A 20,783-nucleotide genomic window follows, 5' to 3' on the forward strand; every position below is an offset into this window, starting at 1 on the left:
CTCAAAAGGTTTTTTTTCCTTGCCTTCCTGGGAACTTCTCTTCTAATGTAACTTTGAAGCACACCACAAAGGCACTTATTTGACAAAACCAAAACAACAAGACTAACACTGTCAGCGATGTGTGCTCATCCACACTGAGCATTCTGAATTAGAAAAAGTCCAAATATGTAAAACATGCTCTTCAATCTCTTTTGTTGTAGACTGTTTTCAGTTCTTATCCTGAAGCAGAAGAAATGTTATGATTCTTCCACGTGATTTTTTTAAAGGTTATACATCGATGAATTGGACTAATATATTTGATTTCTATTAACTGATTGACCATTCATTCAACCAGTTTTGGATGGGTATTTACAGTGGACCTGGCTCCATACTACAACAGATGAAAAGTGTACAGGGAAGAATCTTGTTAATCTAAATGGAGTAATTAAACATGGATGAAAGAAATTCTGGTGGAAGGCAAGACAAAGACCGTAGGAAAGGGATAGGAACAATTTTGTGGGAACTCCTGAGACATTCTGCATTTTCTTTGTGAGGACATGGATCTAAGTATACTAAGGAATCATGCCTAGTTTTAGAACCTCAGTTTCCTGAATATAAAATGAGGGAGTTGACCAGACCTTTGCACATATGAATTTCTGTAATCCACTGATGTAATATGCTGTACTAAGTCACTTCGGTCATGTCTGACTCTTTGCAACCCTATGGACTATAGCCTGTCAGGCTCCTCTGTCCATGGGATTTTCCAGGCAAGAAATACTGGAGTGGGATGCCATACTCTCCTCCAGAGGATCTTCCTGACACAGGGTTCAAGCCGGTGTCTCTTATGTCTTCTGCATTGGCAGGTGGGTTCTTTACCACTAGCACCACCTGGGGAGGGCTCCAGGTAAATCTGTTTCCAGACCCATAAGCATAGATCATCTACTTCAGGAAGCAGTCACAGCATTTTACTTCATGGTGACAATAATTATAAAGGGAAGAAGATTGAATTCTCCAGGGCCAGACATCTTTTAAGGGGTAGAGTTATTATTTGACCTCAAGCCTTCTGGCTCCCAATCTTTTCCTTTTTTTAAATCTCATTAAATTTACTTTGGGCAGGAAGTGTTATAGATGCATTTGTTTTAAGTAATTGTAGAAAAATCATTGCACCTCTTAAGAGTTAAGATGTCAGGTCACATATTTCTTAAATTTCCGACTCTTAAATAACAAACTTGCAGTTTTAATGATAGAAAGCTTTTTCTAGTTATTAGTGCTGCTTTCAAATATTTCATTTGGGGAAGTTGTTTCCATCTAGATATTATTAACTTTCTTTGCTAAGACTCTTACTGTGATTCAAAATCTTTGATTTGGTTGGCTGGCTTGAGTGTGATGAGTTTCTTCATGCAGTGGGAGTTCAGTGGATTCTTGCAAATTTTTTTCTGATGGACAGAAAGAGAGACATTTGGATTGGTGCACTGTACTCCATTCTCCATGAACTGTAACGTGAAGGCAATCAAGCCATAATATCCTGTAGTTTGTTTAACTTGCTTTCCCAGTATAAGCACTTGGTATGTGAGTTGAGGAAAAATTTTATCTGGCTGAAAGCCTGCTTTGGCAGCGGAGATTTGATATAGCCCCCACCTTGGACCCCATCAAAATCTACAAATTGCAGATTTAGTGACCTCTGAAATCCAAAGCACTTCTTGATTAGGCTTCTCATCCTTAGTAATAAAACTGTGCTCATTCACCTAAGTCTCACTTGATTCTGTTGAGCATACAATGGTGTAATCAGGTTTTCCAGATTGGTAGATGAGTTGAGTCTTTCCATTTGTGGCAATGTAAAGAGACATCTTGCATAAAATTTCCTGATTGAAATGCTGCTGAAAAATGTCAGTGTATTTGTTGGAGTCCTTATGTTTTTTTGTTGTTGTTGTTAGGGATAGGAGAAAGTTGAATAGGAATATGAGGCCATTTGGTCAAATATTAAATACAAAAGATCAATTTCTGAATTAAAAGTATATAAAACATATTTCTATATTTTTGCTCATATAATTAATCACTTTATTTATCCCATGTTATATATCTTGCTACTCTTTTTTAAATTTAGTCAGTGGTGTGCTGATAAACTGGGTTTTCAGAAAGAAAAAAAAGAGACTTGTAGTGTTTGCCAATTTTTGTGGTGTAAATACTCCTGGCAATCTTGATTCCAGCTTGCACATCATCCAGCCCAGCATTTTGCATGATGTACTCTGCATATAAATTAAATAAGCAGGGTGACAATATACAATATTGTTATACTCTTTTCCCAATTTTGAACCAGTTGTTTCATGTCTGGTTCTAACTGTTTCTTCTTGGCACACATACAGGTTTCTCAGGAGACAGGTAAGATGATCTGATATTCCCATCTCTTTGAGAATTTTCCACAGTTTATTGTGATTCACACAGTCAGAGGCTTTAGCATAGTCAATGAAGCAGATGTTTTTCTGGAACTCCCTTGCTTGCTCCATGATCCAACAAATGTTGGCAATTTGGTCTCTGGTTTCTCTGCCTCTTCGAAACCCAGCTTGTACATTTGGAATTTCTTGGTTAATGCACTGCTGAAGCCTAGCTTGAAGGATTTTGTGCATAACCTTGCTAGGTCACCATGCTGTGTGCTAGATTCCCAGAACTTACTTACCTTATAATCAGAAGTGTGTACCTTTAATCAGTCTCTTCCATTTCTCCCACCCCTGAGTCCCTGGCAGTCACCATTCTGTCGTGTTTCTATGTTTGGATTTTTTAGACTCCATATATAAGTGAGATCATACAGGGTTTCTTTTTCACGTTCTGGCTTATTTCACTTGACTATCTTCAAGGTCCGTTTGTGTCATAAATGACAGGATTTCCTCATTTTTTTATGGTTGAATAATATTCAAGTGTGTGTGCATGTATTACATTTTCTTTATCCATTTTTCTATTAATGGATACTTAAGTTGTTTCCATGTCTTGATTATTATGAATAATGCTCCAAATGAACATGGAGGTACAGATATCTTTTTGAGATAGTGATTTTATTTCCTTTATATATGTACCCACGTATGGGATGCTGGATCATATGGGAGTTCTATTTTTTAATTTTTTGAGAAGCCTCCATACTGTTTTCTACAGTGGCCGCACCAATTTAAATTCCCACCAATAGTGCACACGGATTTCCTTTGCTCCACATCCTTGGCAAAACATGTTATCTCTTGTCTTTTTGATAATAACCATTTTAACAGGTGTGAGATAATATTTCAGTGTGTTTTTGATTTGCATTTCCCTGGTGGCTAATGATGCTGAGCACCTCTTCATGTTCCTGTTGACCACTTATAAGTCTTTGGAAAAATATCTATTCAGGTGTTTTTCCCATTTTCTAATCTGATTATCTGTCTTTTTTGCTTTTTATTTTGTTTGCTTTTGCTATTGAGTTGTATGAATTCTTTATATAATTTTGATATTAACCCCTTATCAGATACATATGGTGTGAAAATATTTTCTCCTGAAGGGGCTTTTAAAGGTAATTCTCATGAGGACTCAAAGAAAAGGGAGCAGGAGAGGAAGCATCTGCCTTCCTACACAACACATCACAGTAGAGAACACTGGTAGAAATACAGATGGTAATGGCCATTCTGATGGAGTCTCAGACAGAAATGAGGAATATGTTATCGGAAACTGAAGGAAAGGTGATCCTTGTTGAAAGTAGCAAAGAACTTGACTGAATTGTGTGACTGTTCGAGTGTTTTGTGGAAGGCAGAATCATCAAGGCATGGGGAATTTAAGTCATGTGCTCCCAGCTGTGGACCCAGTAATGGTAAAACCAGATTGGATTGAAGCTGCAGTCTTCACCACTACATCCCTCTCCCTCCCTACATCCCTCTGTCTACAGAAGTAGAGATTGTGGGGACTGGCATGCTGGGAGTAGGTATTGGGGTTTAAGAGATTCCTCTATCAGTGTGGTCCAGGATACCTGACTCTCATCATGTTTTATTTGGACTGACTCACCTTAAGCAATAATCCTGTTTTGGAGCTTTTCCATTTCAGGAAGATGGAAGAGCTGTAACAGATACTGCTCACATCCCAGAGGCCTGGAAGCAGACAAATGGGACTATGTATGTGAAAGCGTAATCTGCACAATGGGACAGAGATTCCACACTCCTTCCCCAGCTGAGGGCATGGTGTCTGACATGGGGACACTCAGTAACTATTTGTGAAAGAATTAGCCTATGACATGGGAAGAAATCAAGCGTGCGCACGCACACACACACACACACACCAACACACACACCTATGTACATGCATAGCCCCCCATTGGAGCTCCATGAGTACAGTGTCTGTGCCATCTCTGGGTCCCTGGGGCTGTACAGAATGCCCTGAAAACAGTCAGTACTCAGTAAATGGTCTGTGATGCATATTATAGTGACTTTCCTTTTAGTCTGGGTTTCTATGGGATAGACTCTCTAAGGGGCAGATGGAGGGATTGATAAGAACTGACCTTTTTAGTTCAGAGCCCTTATTATATCATCTACATGGTGGGAGGCAGGAGTCAAGGGTTGAAGGGTCAAATGTTGAAAGGCTGCAGCTGGGAAGGCCGCTCTCCCTGTGACTCAGCAGCTGCTCGTTAATACTCAGGCACCACAGGAATGGGGAGATGCAGACTGAAGCGGGGGAAACAGGAACCATCGTAGAGTTGCTTTGTTTTCTGGGGGGCAGTTTTCCCAGTGCGTTGAGTCAGAAAGTGGGTCGTTCCCCACCCAGGGTACTGGGGTTGGGTAAAGAGTCTTGTCCATCATGTAAAGAAGCCAACAAGTTGGTTTGGCCAGTTAGTTATGGGCCTTTGTGTAAACAGCATGGCGTGTGAGTGATGTGGTCACAGTAGCCAGGTGGTCACTGTGACCAACACAGCTGTTGATCTTATGGATAGGAGCAGGAGAGGATCACAGGGCCGATGTCGGTGACCAGGAAGTCCAGCTTTGATGGATGCCGACAGTAACTTACAAGAGAATGGAATATTCAAGATGCAGCACAATCCCAACCCAGGCGAGGTGACCTCATCTGGTCCAGGATTGTGCTGGGTGCAAGGAAACAATGTGTGTGTGTGTGTGTTGGGGAGGAGAAACAGTGGCAGTGAGTGGAGAGAACAAGGCAGAAAGATCAGAAGAGTTCTACTAAATCTAAGTGTGGCTGTAATTGTAAATCTTATAATTGAATACATGCAAAAGGAAGCTGCAAATCATACCAAGACCTGTGAAGAGAAACAGTGGAAAGGATGAGACAGATCATGGCTGTGACTGAGCCATGGGATTGCTACCCTCTCCCTGTGAAGGGGGCTTGATGGTCACAATGAGGGTGACATTTATATGTTGACTGTGGAAATGTTTGCATTATTTGCTGTCTCTGTTCAGTCTGTTGTACAGAATACCATAAACTGGTATTATGACAGCATAAACCACAGAAATTTATTTCTCACAATTCTGAAGGTTGGTAAATTCAAGATCAAGGCACTAGCTGATTTAGTGTCTGGTGAAAACTTGCTTCCTGGTTCGTGGATGGCCATTTTGCTGTGTCCTCACGTGGTAGAAGGGACACGGGAGCTCTCTGGGGTCTCTTATACAGCGTTAACCTCATTCATAAGAGCTCCACCCTCATGACCTAGCCACCTCCCAAAGGCCCTCCCTCCTAATACCATCACATGGGGGAATAGGGTTTCAACCTGTGATTTTTTTTCTTTTTTTTTTGGCAGCACCACTGGGCCTGTGGGATCCCAGATCCCTGACCAATGCTCCCTGCATGTGGAATCTCAGAGTCCTAACCACTGGACTGCCAGGGAATTCTTCAACCTATGAATTTTGGGGGGAAACATACTTTCAATCCGTAACAACCATTTTACTAAATTTGTATATAATTTAGCATAGTTTCTTGTTAGCAAACAATTCATTTATCTAAAATTTCAGTTAAAAAAAAATTAAGGCATTGTCTGAAAAAGAAATGACTGAGCCTAGGGGGACCCAGCTGGTTATTATTCATAGTCATGGAAAGAGATGCTTTACACATAGCATCCCTACCAGGGGCCCTCAGTCTTTCCTAAACAGTAGAAGGTGAGAAAACGGATGTGTGCAAAGATTTCAACTTGCCTAGATCTATTGCACCTCTCAGTAAGATTGGAGGGGCCTCACAGACACATACTCATTCAATAGGAGCCTGAGAGAGCAGAATTAGAACGAGATGGTGCCAAAGCTGGCTAAGCTTTCCTATTAAGACCTAAATATTAAAAATGTTTCAAAGTCTAAATGAAAAGAATGGGATATTTTACTGTCAATAAGGAAGTTGAGGTTCACATTATCTTAACATTTTGACCCTACTACATTTAATCAGGGTTTTAGCACTCACAGTTATTCCAAAACTATTGATTTTTAAAAATGTGAGCCTGAAAAACAGACAAAAGACTATGTATGATATCAGTCTAATGATTTATCTTAAGAATCTGTGAACTGTGGAATCATGATTGTTAGGACTGAGAGACACCTGCTCACCTTTCTGAAATGAGTTGCTGAAAAGGTATTCTGAGATTCAGAAAGGGTAAGGGATACAACGTTGACCTTTTGGAGACAGGAAACCTTTGATGAACTATAGGACACCAAGACAGTTCATTTAAAAGATGATTTCAAAGCATTACCCAGAGCCGGTTTTGTGTGTGCATTACTGAAGCCCTCAGGTTGTCTTTTTACGTAAACCCAGTGAAATAATGGTTTCCGCAGTTGTTCATGCATCTGCAACTCTCGTGTGGCACCTTGGCTTCTGAGCTTTGTAAATGCTTTTCACTCTTTTTTGTGGACGAAATTAAACTTTCCATACTATTCAACAGCATGGAACTTTCCTGAGGTGGGCATTAAGGAGAAGAGACAGGAAAAGGTCACCAATACCATCTCCATGTAATTAAGGCAGTGCAAATAGCTAAATAAAATTGTTGCTAATGACATTTACTTCATTCTATAATAAGTGTCCCTGCTCTGGTCTCAGAATAAGTTTAAGTTAAGGATCAGCTGTTCAGTAAACATATAGATTATTAATCTTTATGGCAGGTAATAGGGCATGCATTTTTTAGGACAGCTTTATGTTAGGGCTGTGTTTAGGCTTATGTGTTTTCTTTCACTCCCTATGTCTCTCTATGTATATACACACAGTCATATTTATGTGTATGTATATATATGTGTATGCACATTCATGCATATGTGTACATGTATAGTGTACCTGCTTTTGTAAGACAACAGTTAATGAAAGATAGGCTAAAACTTAGAAAACATAGTTTCAAACTTTGATTTATACCCTTATTTTGACTATCTACCAAGGTGTAGCATATGACCAGGGAACCAATTTGTTCTCTTTTAAGTGAAAAACCCTAAAAATCAACTGTAATTCTATGAATTTCTCTTTTTTTGGGGTTCTGGATGTGGAATTAATGAAATTGTCTAGCTATATATGTGGAAGTTAACATTTCTAAATTGCTGAACTTTAGTTAGAAACTTATACCAATAAGAATGTGTCACAAACAAAATTGTATCTTCATGTGTTGAACACATCATTATTTAGATACATAATAAATAACATCAGTCAGATCAGATCAGATCAGATCAGTCTCTCAGTCATGTCCGACTCTTTGCAACCCCATGAATCGCAGCACGCCAGGCCTCCCTGTCCATCACCAACTCCCGGAGGTCACTCAGACTCACGTCCATCGAGTCAGTGATGCCATCCAGCCATCTCATCCTCTGTCGTCCCTTTCTCCTCCTGCCCCAAATCCCTCCCAGCATCAGAGTCTTTTCCAATGAGTCAACTCTTCGCATGAGCTGGCCAAAGTACTGGAGTTTCAGCTTTAGCATCATTCCTTCCAAAGAAATCCCAGGGTTGATCTCCTTCAGAATGGACTGGTTGGATCTCCTTGCAGTCCAAGGGACTCTCAAGAGTCTTCTCCAACACCGAGTTCAAAGCATCAATTCTTCAGCGCTCAGCCTTCTTCACAGTCCAACTCTCACATTCGTACATGACCACAGGACACACCATAGCCTTGACTAGACGAAGCTTTGTTGGCAAAGTAATGTCTCTGCTTTTGAACATGCTATCTAGGTTGGTCATAACTTTCCTTCCAAGGAGTAAGCATCTTTTAATTTCATGGCTGCAGTCACCATCTGTAGTGATTTTGGAGCCCAGAAAAATAAAGTCTGACACTGTTTCCACTGTTTCCCCATCTATGTCCCATGAAGTGGTGGGACCGGATGCCATGATCTTCGTTTTCTGAATGTTGAGCTTTAAGCTAACTTTTTCACTCTCCACTTTCACTTTCATCCAGAGGCTTTTGAGTTCCTCTTCACTTTCTGCCATAAGGGTGGTGTCATCTGCATAATCTGAGGTGATTGATATTTCTCCCGGCAATCTTGATTCGAGCTTGTGTTTCTTCCAGTCCAGCGTTTCTCATGATGTACTCTGCATATAGGTTAAATAAACAGGGTGACAATATACAGCCTTGACGAACTCCTTTTCCTATTTGTAACCAGTCTGTTATTCCATGTCCAGTTCTAACTGTTGCTTCCTGACCTGCATACAAATTTCTCAAGAGGCAGATCAAGTGGTCTGGTATTCCCATCTCTTTCAGAATTTTCCACAGTTTATTGTGATCCACACAGTCAAAGGCTTTGGCATAGTCAATAAAGCAGAAATAGATGCTTTTCTGGAACTCTCTTGCTTTTTCTATGATCCAGCAGATGTTGGCAATTTGATCTCTGGTTCCTCTGCCTTTTCTAAAACCAGCTTGAACATCAGGAAATTAATGGTTCACATATTGCTGAAGCCTGGCTTGGAGAATTTTGAGCATTACTTTACTAGCGTGTGAGATGAGTGCAATTGTGCGGTAGTTTGAGCATTCTTTGGCATTGCCTTTCTTTGGGATTGGAATGAAAACTGACCTTTTCCAGTCCTGTGGCCACTGCTGAGTTTTCCAAATTTGCTGGCATATTGAGTGCAGCACTTTCACAGCATCATCTTTCAGGATTTGGAATAGCTCAACTGAAATTCCATCACCTCCACTAGCTTTGTTCATAGTGATGCTTTCTAAGGCCCACTTGACTTCACACTCCAGGATGTCTGGCTCTAGGTCAGTGATCACAGCATCGTGATTATCTGGGTCGTGAAGATCTTTTTTGTACAGTTCTTCTGTGTATTCTTGCCATCTCTTCTTAACATCTTCTGCTTCTGTTAGGTCCATACCATTTCTGTCCTTTATCGAGCTCATCTTTGCATGAAATGTTCCTTTGGTATCTCTGATTTTCTTGAAGAGATCCCTAGTCTTTCCCATTCTGTTGTTTTCCTCTATTTCTTTGCATTGATTGCTGAAGAAGGCTTTCTTATCTCTTCTTGCTAGTCTTTGGAACTCTGCATTCAGATGTTTATATCTTTCCTTTTCTCCTTTGCTTTTCACTTCTCTTCTTTTCACAGCTATTTGTAAGGCCTCCCCAGACAGCCATTTTGCTTTTTTGCATTTCTTTTCTATGGGAATGGTCTTGATCCCTGTCTCCTGTACAATGTCACGAACCTCATTCCATAGTTCATCAGGCACTCTATCTAACAATAACATCAGTAAGGATACGAAAATATTGTGCCATCCTGGTCTTCAAATCTAGCAGAGGTATTGAATGAGGTTATTGAAAGCATATGGACCTGGGTAATCAGAGGCTCCTCACCCCACTCCGCATCCATGGAATGTATGCCCCAGACTTGAGAGAGCAATGTGTTGTTGAGACCACTTGGACCCTGTACATGACTGAACCCAGTTAAGGCCTCTATATAAGGTTTTAAGATTCTGGTGGGCAGGTGTGGAGAGATACTCATCTTGCAACCACCCAAGACAAGTCTCTTAAGGAAGGTCTTAGTTGCCTGGTGGCGTGTGGATCCATGTGGACCAAGGATCAGGCCCACTGGCAGGCAGACTCCCCACCACCGGACCACTGTGGAAGTTCTAAGAAGACTTTCTTGACAAGAGGAGTTGCTGATCTCCTTCTCTGTGTCCCCATTTTTTTTTGTATTTTTCTGTTATTGGATTTTTCACAACCAATTTAATAGTTCACATCTGATTTCCATACTTGTCTGTGGGATAAAATGGCATCAAACTGTCTCCCAGTTCTTATCATCAAACCTAGAAAACAATAGGTGCTTGTTGTTGTTCAGTCACTCAGTCGTGTCTGACTTTTTGCGACCCCATGGACTACAGCACACCAGGTTTCCCGGTGCATCACCATCTCCCAGAGCTTGCTCAAACTCATGTCCATTGAGTTGGTGATGCCATCCAACCATCTCATCCTCTGTTGTCCCCTTCTCCTCCTGCCTTCAATCTTTCCCAGCATCAGGGTCTTCTCTAATGAGTTGGCTCTTTGCATCAGGTGGCCAAAGTATTGGAGCTTCAGTTTCAGCATCAGTCCTTCCAATGAATGTTCAGGACTGATTTCCTTTAGGATGGACTGGTTTGATCTCCTTGCTATCCTAGGGACTCAAGAGTCTTCTCCAACTGGAGTGGGCTGCCATGTCCTCCTCCAGGGGATCTTCCCAACCCAAGAATTGAACCCAGGTCTTCCAAATTGCTGGCTGATTCCTTACCACCTGAGCCACGAGGGATGCCCCAATAGGTGATTAACACCTGTTTATTAAACACGTACATGAATGACTGGTTGGCTGGATGAATGAAAGATAATGCACACTTTGGGGATGAGAGTCAAGAATTCCTTGGTTATCAAGTAACACTTCATAAAACCTTAATGGTTTCATTTTTCTGTTCCAGATTACTTGCTGCATATAATAGTCTCACGGATAAACACCTGGCTGGATATTTTAACAATACAAGGATAAGGCGGCATCTCTTAAGATCAGGGCTGGTAAGATTTGGTTTTGTTTCTACCTGCCCCCTTGTTTCATTAAGTCCAATATTTCCCTATCTTTCCTAGTTTCCTCTTTGAGCTTAACAATGACATCTTTTCCCTTCCCTCACTTTAGAATAATTACTTCCTTTCCAAAGCTCTGATTTATCTATTTGAGTCTATCTTTCAAAAGATAAGAAGAGAGGTCGGGAGGGCTGCTAAGGCAACTTATAAATTATTAAGGAAAATCCCTGTAAGTTTCTAACAACATATTTCATTTGTTTATTCACTCATTTATTCAGCACATATTTATTGAACATATTGTATAAACCAGGAACTATTAGGGAGTTAGGATAGAGAAGTCTTTACTGTCTTCAGGAAAAAATATTGTTTTTAATAATCACAGGATATGATGTGGAAGATATGAACAGTTCAAAATTTTCCTCTAAATTTTTAAAAACTCTTTCATTTCATGTGACAGTTTATTGATACATTAGTGTCTTTCATTAGCTCCAAAACTATCATTTCCAGAAAATTTCCACTTCTCTAAATGTCTATAATGTGAAAACCTTTAAAAAATACTAGTTTTCCATTCAAAGTAAGGAGTGTGGTTATAAAAAGTGTGACTAACGATTTTAGCTATTTACTCTCTTAAAACACAGTGAGTTTCCTTAACTCTCGTTGCCATGGTGTTGAAAGGATATGCATCGCATTTCTAATTGTTGTTATGTGCTTGGCAGTCTGTCTGGGTAGATCTCAGAGAGTTTGCTTTTTGTCTCCTGGGGTTTTGTTATCAGATAGACCTGGCTGAAACCTGGCTCTGCCATTTAGAAGACAAAATCTTCAGCAAAACACTTAAGTTTCTCAGCTCCAAAGTGTTCAGTTGAAGAAAGATAATGAAGATAATGATACCCAGCACTCAGAGTTGTGACAATCAGAGATGTAGAAAAAATGGTTGTTGTAATTACTGTGGTTGCTATTAACACTGCTTCTTTGGATAACAGTCTGTGAGCTTCCTATGAAATGGGAAGGACTTTGTATTTCTTATCAACATCATTAACAAGCACTTATTGAATACCAATTATAAACATGGCAACTCAAACAGCAAAGACACAGCCCTTTCTCTAGAGCAGTTGTACAAATACAGTCCCTAAATCGGGAGTGTTCAGCATCATCTGGGAACTTGTTAGAGCACCACTCCAGATCTGCTTCCCTGATGGCTCAGATAGTAAAGAATCCACCTGCTAATGCAGGATATGCAGGTTTGATCAGGGAAGACCCCCTGGAGAAGGAAATGGCAACCCACTTCAGTATTCTTGCCTGGGAAATCCCATGGACAGAGGATGCTGGTGGGCCACAGTCCATGGGGTTACAAAGGGTCAGACACAACTTAGCAACAAAACAACAACACTCCAGATCTATTAAGTCAGAAACTGGAGGAGGGCCCATCAGTCTTTAGCTTGTCTTCCAGGTGATTTTCATCTCAAGTTTAAGCACTTCTGCCCTATGGGAGCTTCCAGTCCAACTGGGGAGAAATAACAATGTTAATTGCTGAGGGAGGGGCAGTACAGGAAGTTCTCAACAATTTTTCCTGATTGGATAAACAGGACATGGTATCCCATGGACAACACATTTCAAGGTCTGTAACTGATTTATTCACAATTCCAAGCACACTTTCTATAACTACACCCCTTTCTTCCATTAGAAAATGCATTCATGAAAAAGATGATCAATAACCAATCACTTGTAGCACAATTCTAGTTGATCTCAATACTTCAATGTGTTGCAATAACAGTGCTAAAAACCTAGTTATCAGTTAAGAAATATGTGGTCTTGAATTAGATGTGAAGAGAAGAGCAGTATTTAAATAGAGGAAAAGGAAGAAGATGAACATTCTAGGAAGTATAACATCCTCAGTTTAGGGAAGATATTAAAAATAGAACAAATACGCCCATAGGACATAGGAAGGAATAAAATAAAAATCAGAAACGATCACTCCTGGGACTTGCAGTGATGTCTCTTGAAACCTGCCTGGAATACTTTGTATCTGTAGTACTGTATAATCTGAAAATATCTGAATCACAGCAAATTAAATTACATTCTGGGCTGGAAAGTAGAAGAAGAAAAGCAGTGTGAAAACAAAGTAATGAAACCAATTATTTTAAAAACAAATTGATGAGATCCTCTGTAGCTTACATGTTTTGCCCTTCAAAGTATTTCCTGTGAGATCATCAGCCTTGTGATCACTGCTCCTATTCATTGTTTCAAGGTAGCACTCCACCCCTTCTTCCCCAATGTGTTCAAAAAAAGAAATGAAAAGAACACCTGGGTTCTATCAAGGGAAAATTGTTACGCTAATGAAAACCTTGTTTTAAACATCAAGTGCACCACCTGTATGTGTTTTCCCAATGATGAGTTTATGAGACTGCCTTTTGCTTTTTTTCCCCTTATGAAACATTCATTAAAAGTGAAAGTTTATCAACCATAGTACTATACTCTGTAGGCTTTAAAGATGCTGCCTATTTCTCTTTCTGATTGACTGACTGTCCATCTATTTCTCTGCTTTGTGTTTCTATGTATGTTTTATTTATTCATTGACAGATCACAAGAAATGGAAGAATACTTTCTGAAAAGGAATACAAACTAAACATCATGAAGAAGGATCACCAAAAATATATCCGGGAGTGCTTAGCCCAGGCTATTTTCCATAAGGTTCTTGATATGGAGGTACAAGTATTAACTATTTCCTTCACAACTGATACTTTCCAGTAAGAAAATTCATACTTTCTGTACCCAGAATCAGGGGAAATTTTTCCTGTATTTCGTTAAAAACGAATGAAACAAGGTGAAAATGAAACAAGAAATACTGTATACCTCTCTAGGTAGTGAAAGGAGGCAAGACACCAAAGTAAGCATTTCTTCACTTCAGTTAGGGAAAAATATGGACATCATTGTATAATTTGTGATATTTAATTTAACAAATGTAGATTTTTAGTCCATAATGGTTACTTTAAAACATACCAGTCCTCACCATCTGTACCTCAATTTCCATTTACTAAAAAAAAGTGACATCTGTTTAAATATCAGTAATTCTAACTGCCATGAATTATTTCAGATTTGTTATTCTTTGAAGGCTCCCAAGCTCAGCCGTATGCTAAATTTCAGGGAACAGGCATTGGAACATCTGCCGTCCCTCCCACTTTAGGCTACATTGGTCAGCATAGATTCACAACCCAAGCATCAACAACTTTTTTTTTCCACTCTGACATGGCACTTTTAGAAGGATATCTAGCTAACTTTATAAATCATTTTAGCCTTGCTCCATGGAACTTGTAGTTTCAAGCATCAACATCGTTTTAATGTCTGTGAAAAAGCATGTTACTTCTCTGCTTGACCAAGTAGCAGTAAATCAGAAAACTTGGCTCATGAAACCATCTACCTGTGGGTGCACCATACAATTACGAGCAACTGTAGAATCAAGAGTAAACCAATATTAAGTGTGAGGTGAAGTGAAGTGAAGTTGCTCAGTCGTGTCTGACTCTTAGCGGCCCCATGGATGAAGTAGCCTGCCAGGCTGCTTCATCCATGGGATTTCCTAGGCAAGAGTACTGGAGTGGGTGTAGTGTTACTGAAAATATTTATTAGTATGCTGCTACTAAAGTGAGCAAGTGTTATGCTCACTTCAGATGTATATGATTTGTTCTTTTAGGAATTCATTTTGTGATTTATGGGCTTCTCTGGTGGCTCAGGCAGTAAAGAATCTGCCTGCAATGTAGGAGACCAGGGTTCAAACCCTGGGTCAGGAAGATCCCCTGGTGAAAGGAATGGATACCCACTCTAGGCAAGAATAGCCTAGAGAATTACATGGACAGAGGAGCCTGGCAGGCTACAGTCCGTGGGGTTGCAGAGTCAGACATGACTGAGCGACTAAGTCATGACTGAGTCACTTTGTGACTTATATCATGTGCATGAATTATATAGAATCATTGTTTATGGCTCTCAAATTCACTTCCTTGTAAAACTATTAGTTGGAATTCTACAACTAATGTTGAAAAAACAGTACAGTGTAAAATTAACCTATACATAATTTCAAACTTAATCAATAGGGACCAAATTCTATATTAGTCTTGATCCTTGAACTTTGGTTTTCTAGAGTTTCATATAATGCACACATCATAACTATTAAATGTGCAATTATTAAAGTCTTTGTCTATTCTTGAAGTTTGAAATAAATAGTTCAGATAAATGTTAATGTGTAATATATAATTTTATATTATACACAATATATTAATATAATTTAAAATAAAATATTCAGTATTTCTAAATTATCACCTTTGTCTCACATTTAGTTTATGCCAATACTGTTTACTAATGTTGTTTTAATATTCATATATTCATTCATGCAAGAAAAGTTAACTGCAAGCTTACCATGTACCAGTATGGGGTTACATGATGTAGCTGCGAGATAAATTTTTTTTTAAAATGCTGTAGGAAGGGATCACATGCTAAACGAGAGGAACAAAGAGAATGAGCCCGAAAAGCAAGTCATTCCTTGCCTCTGTGAGAGTAGGAAGAAGCTGAACAGAGGTCCTGCCATTTGAACTGAGCCTGGAGGACTGAATGCAACTTGACATGAAAAGATCTAAGCAAAGCATTCCTGACATGAAAAGATCTAAGCAAAGCAGATGTGAAGTTGCAGAGGTGTGAGGGGACATTGTGGGTGGAAAAGAAAGCTCACTGAGGCCAGACTGCACTGTGAGTTGGCTGAAAGAGTGGCAGCAAGTGACACTCTCTAGTAAGTTTGGGGCCCTGTTTCTTGAGGCCTTCAATTCTCAGCTAGGTTAGGTGTGTAGGTGATGAGGCGATGAAACATTTTTCAGCAGGGGAGTGAAATTAATGAGCAGAGCTGCTTTAGAAAGATGATGTTGCTAAAAATGTGGAAGATGGATTAATGAGCTGGAAAAGATTGGAGGTGGGAGGTCAATTAGGAAGCTGTTGCCAGAGGGTGTGGGCTCACAGCAGTAGTGGAAGTGCCGGGGAGAAGCAGCTGTCCATGGGGATCTGGAAGAGGGAGAGAGAACAGAGAGCCTGACTCTGCCTGGGCCAGGAGAGGGAGGGAGGCACCTGAGCCACTCTGAGGTTTCTAGCATGGTGGTGTGTGCCTTGCAGGAAATTGGGAACAATGACATGGACTAGATAAGAACCTCCAACTGGTGGGAAAACCTGATAGAGTGCTGACCCGGAAGCCAGCAGGGTCTTACAAGCTGCAGAATGGTTCTGTAAGAAGACTACTGGGGAGAAAAGTGGTTTCAGAGATGGTAGAAAAGAATGGGGCTTCCCGGGTGGCTCAGTGAGTGAAGAATCCTCTTGCAATGCAGGAGACACTGGTTTGATCCCTGGGTCTGGAAGATCTGGAGGAGGGCATGGCAACCCACTCCAGTGTTCTTGCCTGGAGAACCCCATGGACAGAGGAGCCTGGTGGGCTACAGGCCACAGGGTTGCAAAGAGTTAGACAGGACTGAAGCGACTGAGCACTCTCACACACACAGAGAGGAGTGAGGATGGGAGAGGGGGACTGCAGTGAGATGAGAATAAACGGAAGGTGGAAGTGGTTGATAGTAAATCTAATGAAGTTTGGTGATAAGTGGGTGAGATAACAGAGAAGAAAGGCTTTGAGAAGAGGATTGATGATACTTAGAGAGGGAATGATTGAATCTGCAGGGTCTTAAAGGCAGCCGGAGGGGATCAAGAGCAGTTAAAAAACATTTTTTAAAAGCGACAGAATATCAAACACTCTCAAAGGTGTCTGAATGATTTCAAATTGAATTATAAGCAGATTATTTTTACGTGAAATTTATTTTTAAGTTATATAACTAATATACTACCAAAACTTTGGAAAACATAAGAAAGCATTAAAAAAGGAAAAGAACTGTGCATAATTTCTCCTCTCAGAGATAACTGCTGTTAACAGTCACATTTCCTTTTTGTCTTTTGCCTATTCATATATAGACATTAATAAACCCATATCATGGTGTGAGAGAAACATGGTTTCTCCACAAAAAAAAAGACAAGCCAGGAAGTTAATGTCAGAAAGAAAGTGAAAGTCGCTCAGTCGTGCTAACTCTTTGCAACCCCATGGACTATACGGTCCATGGAATTCTCCAGGCCTGAATACTGGAGTGGGTAGCCTTTCCCTTCTCCAGGGGATGGCACCCAGGTCTCCAGCATTGCAGGCGAATTCTTTACCAGCTGAGTTACCAGGGAAGCCCAGGACTAGGATTCAAATTACATTTCCACCACTGACTAGATGTGTGACCTGGGGTAAGTTCATGGTCCTCTGCCTCAGTTCCTTCATTTGTGAAACTAGCTGCTGCTTCTACTAAGTCGCTTCAGTCGTGTCCGACTCTGTGCGACCCCATAGACAGTAGCCCAACCAGGCTCCCCTGTCCCTGGGATTCTCCAGGCAAGAACACTGGAGTGGATTGCCATTTCCTTCTCCAATGCATGAAAGTGAAGAGTGAAAGTGAAGTCATTCAGTCGTGTCCGACTCTTAGCAATCCCGTGGACTGTAGCCTACCAGGCTCCTCTGTCCGTGGGATTTTCCAGGCAAGAGTACTGGAGTGGGGTGCCATTGAGACTGCTTGGCAATTGGGATTGTTCAAGAAGAGATGATATTCACGAAGCACTCTCCCAGCACTGGGACAGGCACACGATGTGAGCTCGATCAACAAAATTGCATTTCCATGCAGTTCAGCTTTGTACTTTTATCAGCATTACACTCATTTTCCATTTTTAAAGCCAAATCTTTTGGAACCTTATTTTAAAAATTACATTCTGTCCCGTTTATATGGATGTGCCCCAAACTTAAACCATTCTCTTTAAGGTTTATAATGCTTCTGAATTTTTGCTTTGAAGGAAAAGAAACTTTCAGACAGCATCTTTGTGCATAAAACATTTTTTTAAATTATTATTTAGATTTCTCCCTAGGTTTAGAAGTGAAATTTATGGGTTATCAGTAGGAGCACTTTTAACTGCCTAATGTATGTTAGGAATTGGCTTTCCAAAGAGTTGTACCAATTTATATTCCCATGTGCACACTTATGCACATGATTCTTCTCCATCTCAGTGACAAGAGGGGTAATTGAGAATACCGTTAGCTAGTGGGGTTATTTTCCTCTCAAAAATTCTTTACTATAATTGATATGATGCTTTCCTTCACTCTTTCCTCTTTATTTAGCGTTACCATCAGCTTGAAATAAAAAAGAAACTGGAGACCTTAGCTAGGAAGGAGCGAATTCAGAGATTTAAGGTAAGGAGTTCCATAACTATTTTACTTCATAATATTATTTCATAATTTTGAAGGTCAGTGGTACTGACCTTGAAGCTCTTTGGAGTCACTTTATTTTGGGGTAACTCATAACTGACATCAAATGGTTCCACCATACTTGAATCTTGGCCACTGTTATTTTGGAAGATCATAATAAAATAGGAGCTACTGTACAAGAGAAACTGTATAAGGCACAATTAATTCAAAGAAAAACTTGAAAATGTCCTCAAGTTTGAAATTTTGCTTTTGTATTTTCTTGATTGATTTGTGATAGAGGCCAAAAGATTTGTTTGTCATAAGAAGATAAAAATAGATGGTGATGTTCTCAATGTTATCGAAAATGGAGCATTTTAAGAATTATCCAATGGTGCTTTTTCATGTGAATGTGACCTTTGAAAAATATATGGTAGGAAAGATCTATATTAGCAAACAAAACATAAGATTTAGAGGTTTTGTGAAGTCATTTAAAAATTCCTGTTTTCTACTTTTGCATTTGATATTTCTTGTTTGCAGTCAACTTAGGAAATGTATAAATTTAAATTAAGAGATGAGAGATTCAATTAGGCATGTTTGAAAGGTTTCAGTTTAGATTGGCAGTTTTACTCAATTTGTTGAGTCATTCAAGCCCACATGTTGTTCTTCATTTTCAGTGTAGTGCTACAAATGTGGGACTTAAGACACATTTCACAAACTGATGAATATTCGTGAAGCTTCTGTGGAATAACTTGCAGTAGGAAACAGTCATTTTCCCTCTTGCCTGATAGACTCAAATCTGTCTATTTTATCTTGGTCAAAACATACTATTGTTATAAAAGTGTTGTTAAATAACAGACAATAGGTCAGTTTCTCCGGATCAGAAAAGTTGGTGTGGAAAGATTTGTAGTTAAGTCAATTTTGCCAATAGTGTTCTCTGTCAAGGAATGATAGAGTCTACAATTTATCTGCTGAAGTGTTGATGGAGAAAATAGTAACTGGAAATGGTTTCTGAAACAGTGTTGTATTCACTCTTGCCTGTATGGCCAGACACACTAACCAGGTACATGGGCATGTTGCAACATTGGCAGAAATTCCTGATAGGCACTTTATTTCCTCCTTGTACGGTTTTGATTCATCACAATTTTCACCTGTAGCTGCACTTGGCAAAAGACTTATATTTTAGGCCCCCCTTATGTCATGTATAACCTTTTGCTTATGGCATTATTTAATTTTTTTTTGAGACAGAAATGTAATACTTTGTGGTAGTGTCTACTGATCAGAGTAGTGAGGAACACTGTGCTTCTTCAGTGATCTGCTTCAAGCAAATTAAACATTATGCTAAAACTAAGGATACATTGCATCTGTGGCTTTTACCATGAGCACGGCTATTCCTTTAGGTAAAGCATACTCAGTTTCTTGCCTTTCACTACCATACCTAACTCTCTAATACAGCTGTGAAAACATCTCCTCGTTATTATGATGGTCCTTGGATGGAGTACTTTTGAAAAGCACGAGAAAGAACTTCTCTACTCATATAACATTTCTTCTCTGGCAGGTATTAATTTAACCTAGATGAGTAGTTATGCATTGATTTGTTAAATCACTTTCTTATTCTAGGGAGAGCACACAAGATGGACTATAGAAAATAACACACCCCTCCTGTCTCCCCGCCCCCCCGTTGGCCCCAAGACTAACCGTGGCCATAGTGTTCTGGTCGATGAAGGGCATTCCAGTCCAGTAACACCGGTGAGTCACATTAATCATGCTGACTTGCACCATGCCAATAATTAATTCATGATTTCTTATAACTCTCAGGAAGAATGCTCTTGGGGTACATGGTTGTATCATCCTTATAGTCTTATATCCATTCAAGTCTGTGCCTACTGAATGTCCCACCTTCATCCAATGTCACCACTCTCAAATCCACTTGTTACTACCAGATTAGTTTTCTTGAAGTGCAGATTATTTGTTACTTACATGCCCAAGTACCTTCACTGGCTCTGTGTCGCCTATAGAGAAATCCAGACTCTTGCAATTGACATTTAAGACCCCAAACCACATGACATCAATTTAGCTATCTTAATATTTTTCCTCACCATTACCCTTTAGCACCCTATGTGCGAGTGTGCCAAGTCAGTTCAGTTGTGTCTGACTCTTTGCAACCATATGGACTGTAGTGCAGCACAATTGAGCTGTTGGTTGTTCCATACATGTTCTATATTTTCTGACTTCTGGATCTTGTTCTTGCTATTCTCTCTACTCTTACCTTATCTGTAAAGGTTTTTTATGCACACAAATTCAATATGCTACAGAACACGAACCAGATACTTATTACATCTGAGCTTCTTTTATCAGAAGTATATGTCATAATCTAAAAGAAAAATAATTAAATGCACAAAAATTCTATTAAAGAAATCACACACCCCTACATTTCATTCTAGTTCAATTCATTTACAACCTAGGGGTGGTATTTGCTTGAAGGAATAGGTCGCTTGAAACAATATAAATACAGGAAGAGATTTGCAAAATATTTGCTGGCAGTTGATGGTTTCAGCTTTCAGCAAATAGCTTTGATGACATCTTTATTC

General features: G+C 39.7%; 1 protein-coding gene across 3 annotated transcripts in view; it reads left to right on the forward strand.

The window, feature by feature from the left end:
- The window catches only part of ERICH3 (glutamate rich 3), a 124,286-nt gene that overhangs the window by 20,478 nt on the left and 83,025 nt on the right, over positions 1-20,783 (forward strand). For 2 of the 3 annotated variants that reach the window (XM_070367850.1, XM_070367851.1), the window contains 4 exons: positions 10,817-10,910; positions 13,494-13,619; positions 18,130-18,201; positions 19,813-19,941. In XM_070367850.1, coding sequence (XP_070223951.1) covers positions 13,545-13,619; positions 18,130-18,201; positions 19,813-19,941 — 276 coding nt within the window. In that variant the 5' untranslated portion in view covers positions 10,817-10,910; positions 13,494-13,544. The remainder of the gene's footprint in view (positions 1-10,816; positions 10,911-13,493; positions 13,620-18,129; positions 18,202-19,812; positions 19,942-20,783) is intronic. The other variant, XM_070367849.1, reaches the window with a different exon arrangement.

Source organism: Bos mutus, chromosome 3, assembly GCF_027580195.1.
Source record: "Bos mutus isolate GX-2022 chromosome 3, NWIPB_WYAK_1.1, whole genome shotgun sequence".
In the NCBI taxonomy this organism is placed as follows: Eukaryota; Metazoa; Chordata; class Mammalia; order Artiodactyla; family Bovidae; genus Bos; species Bos mutus.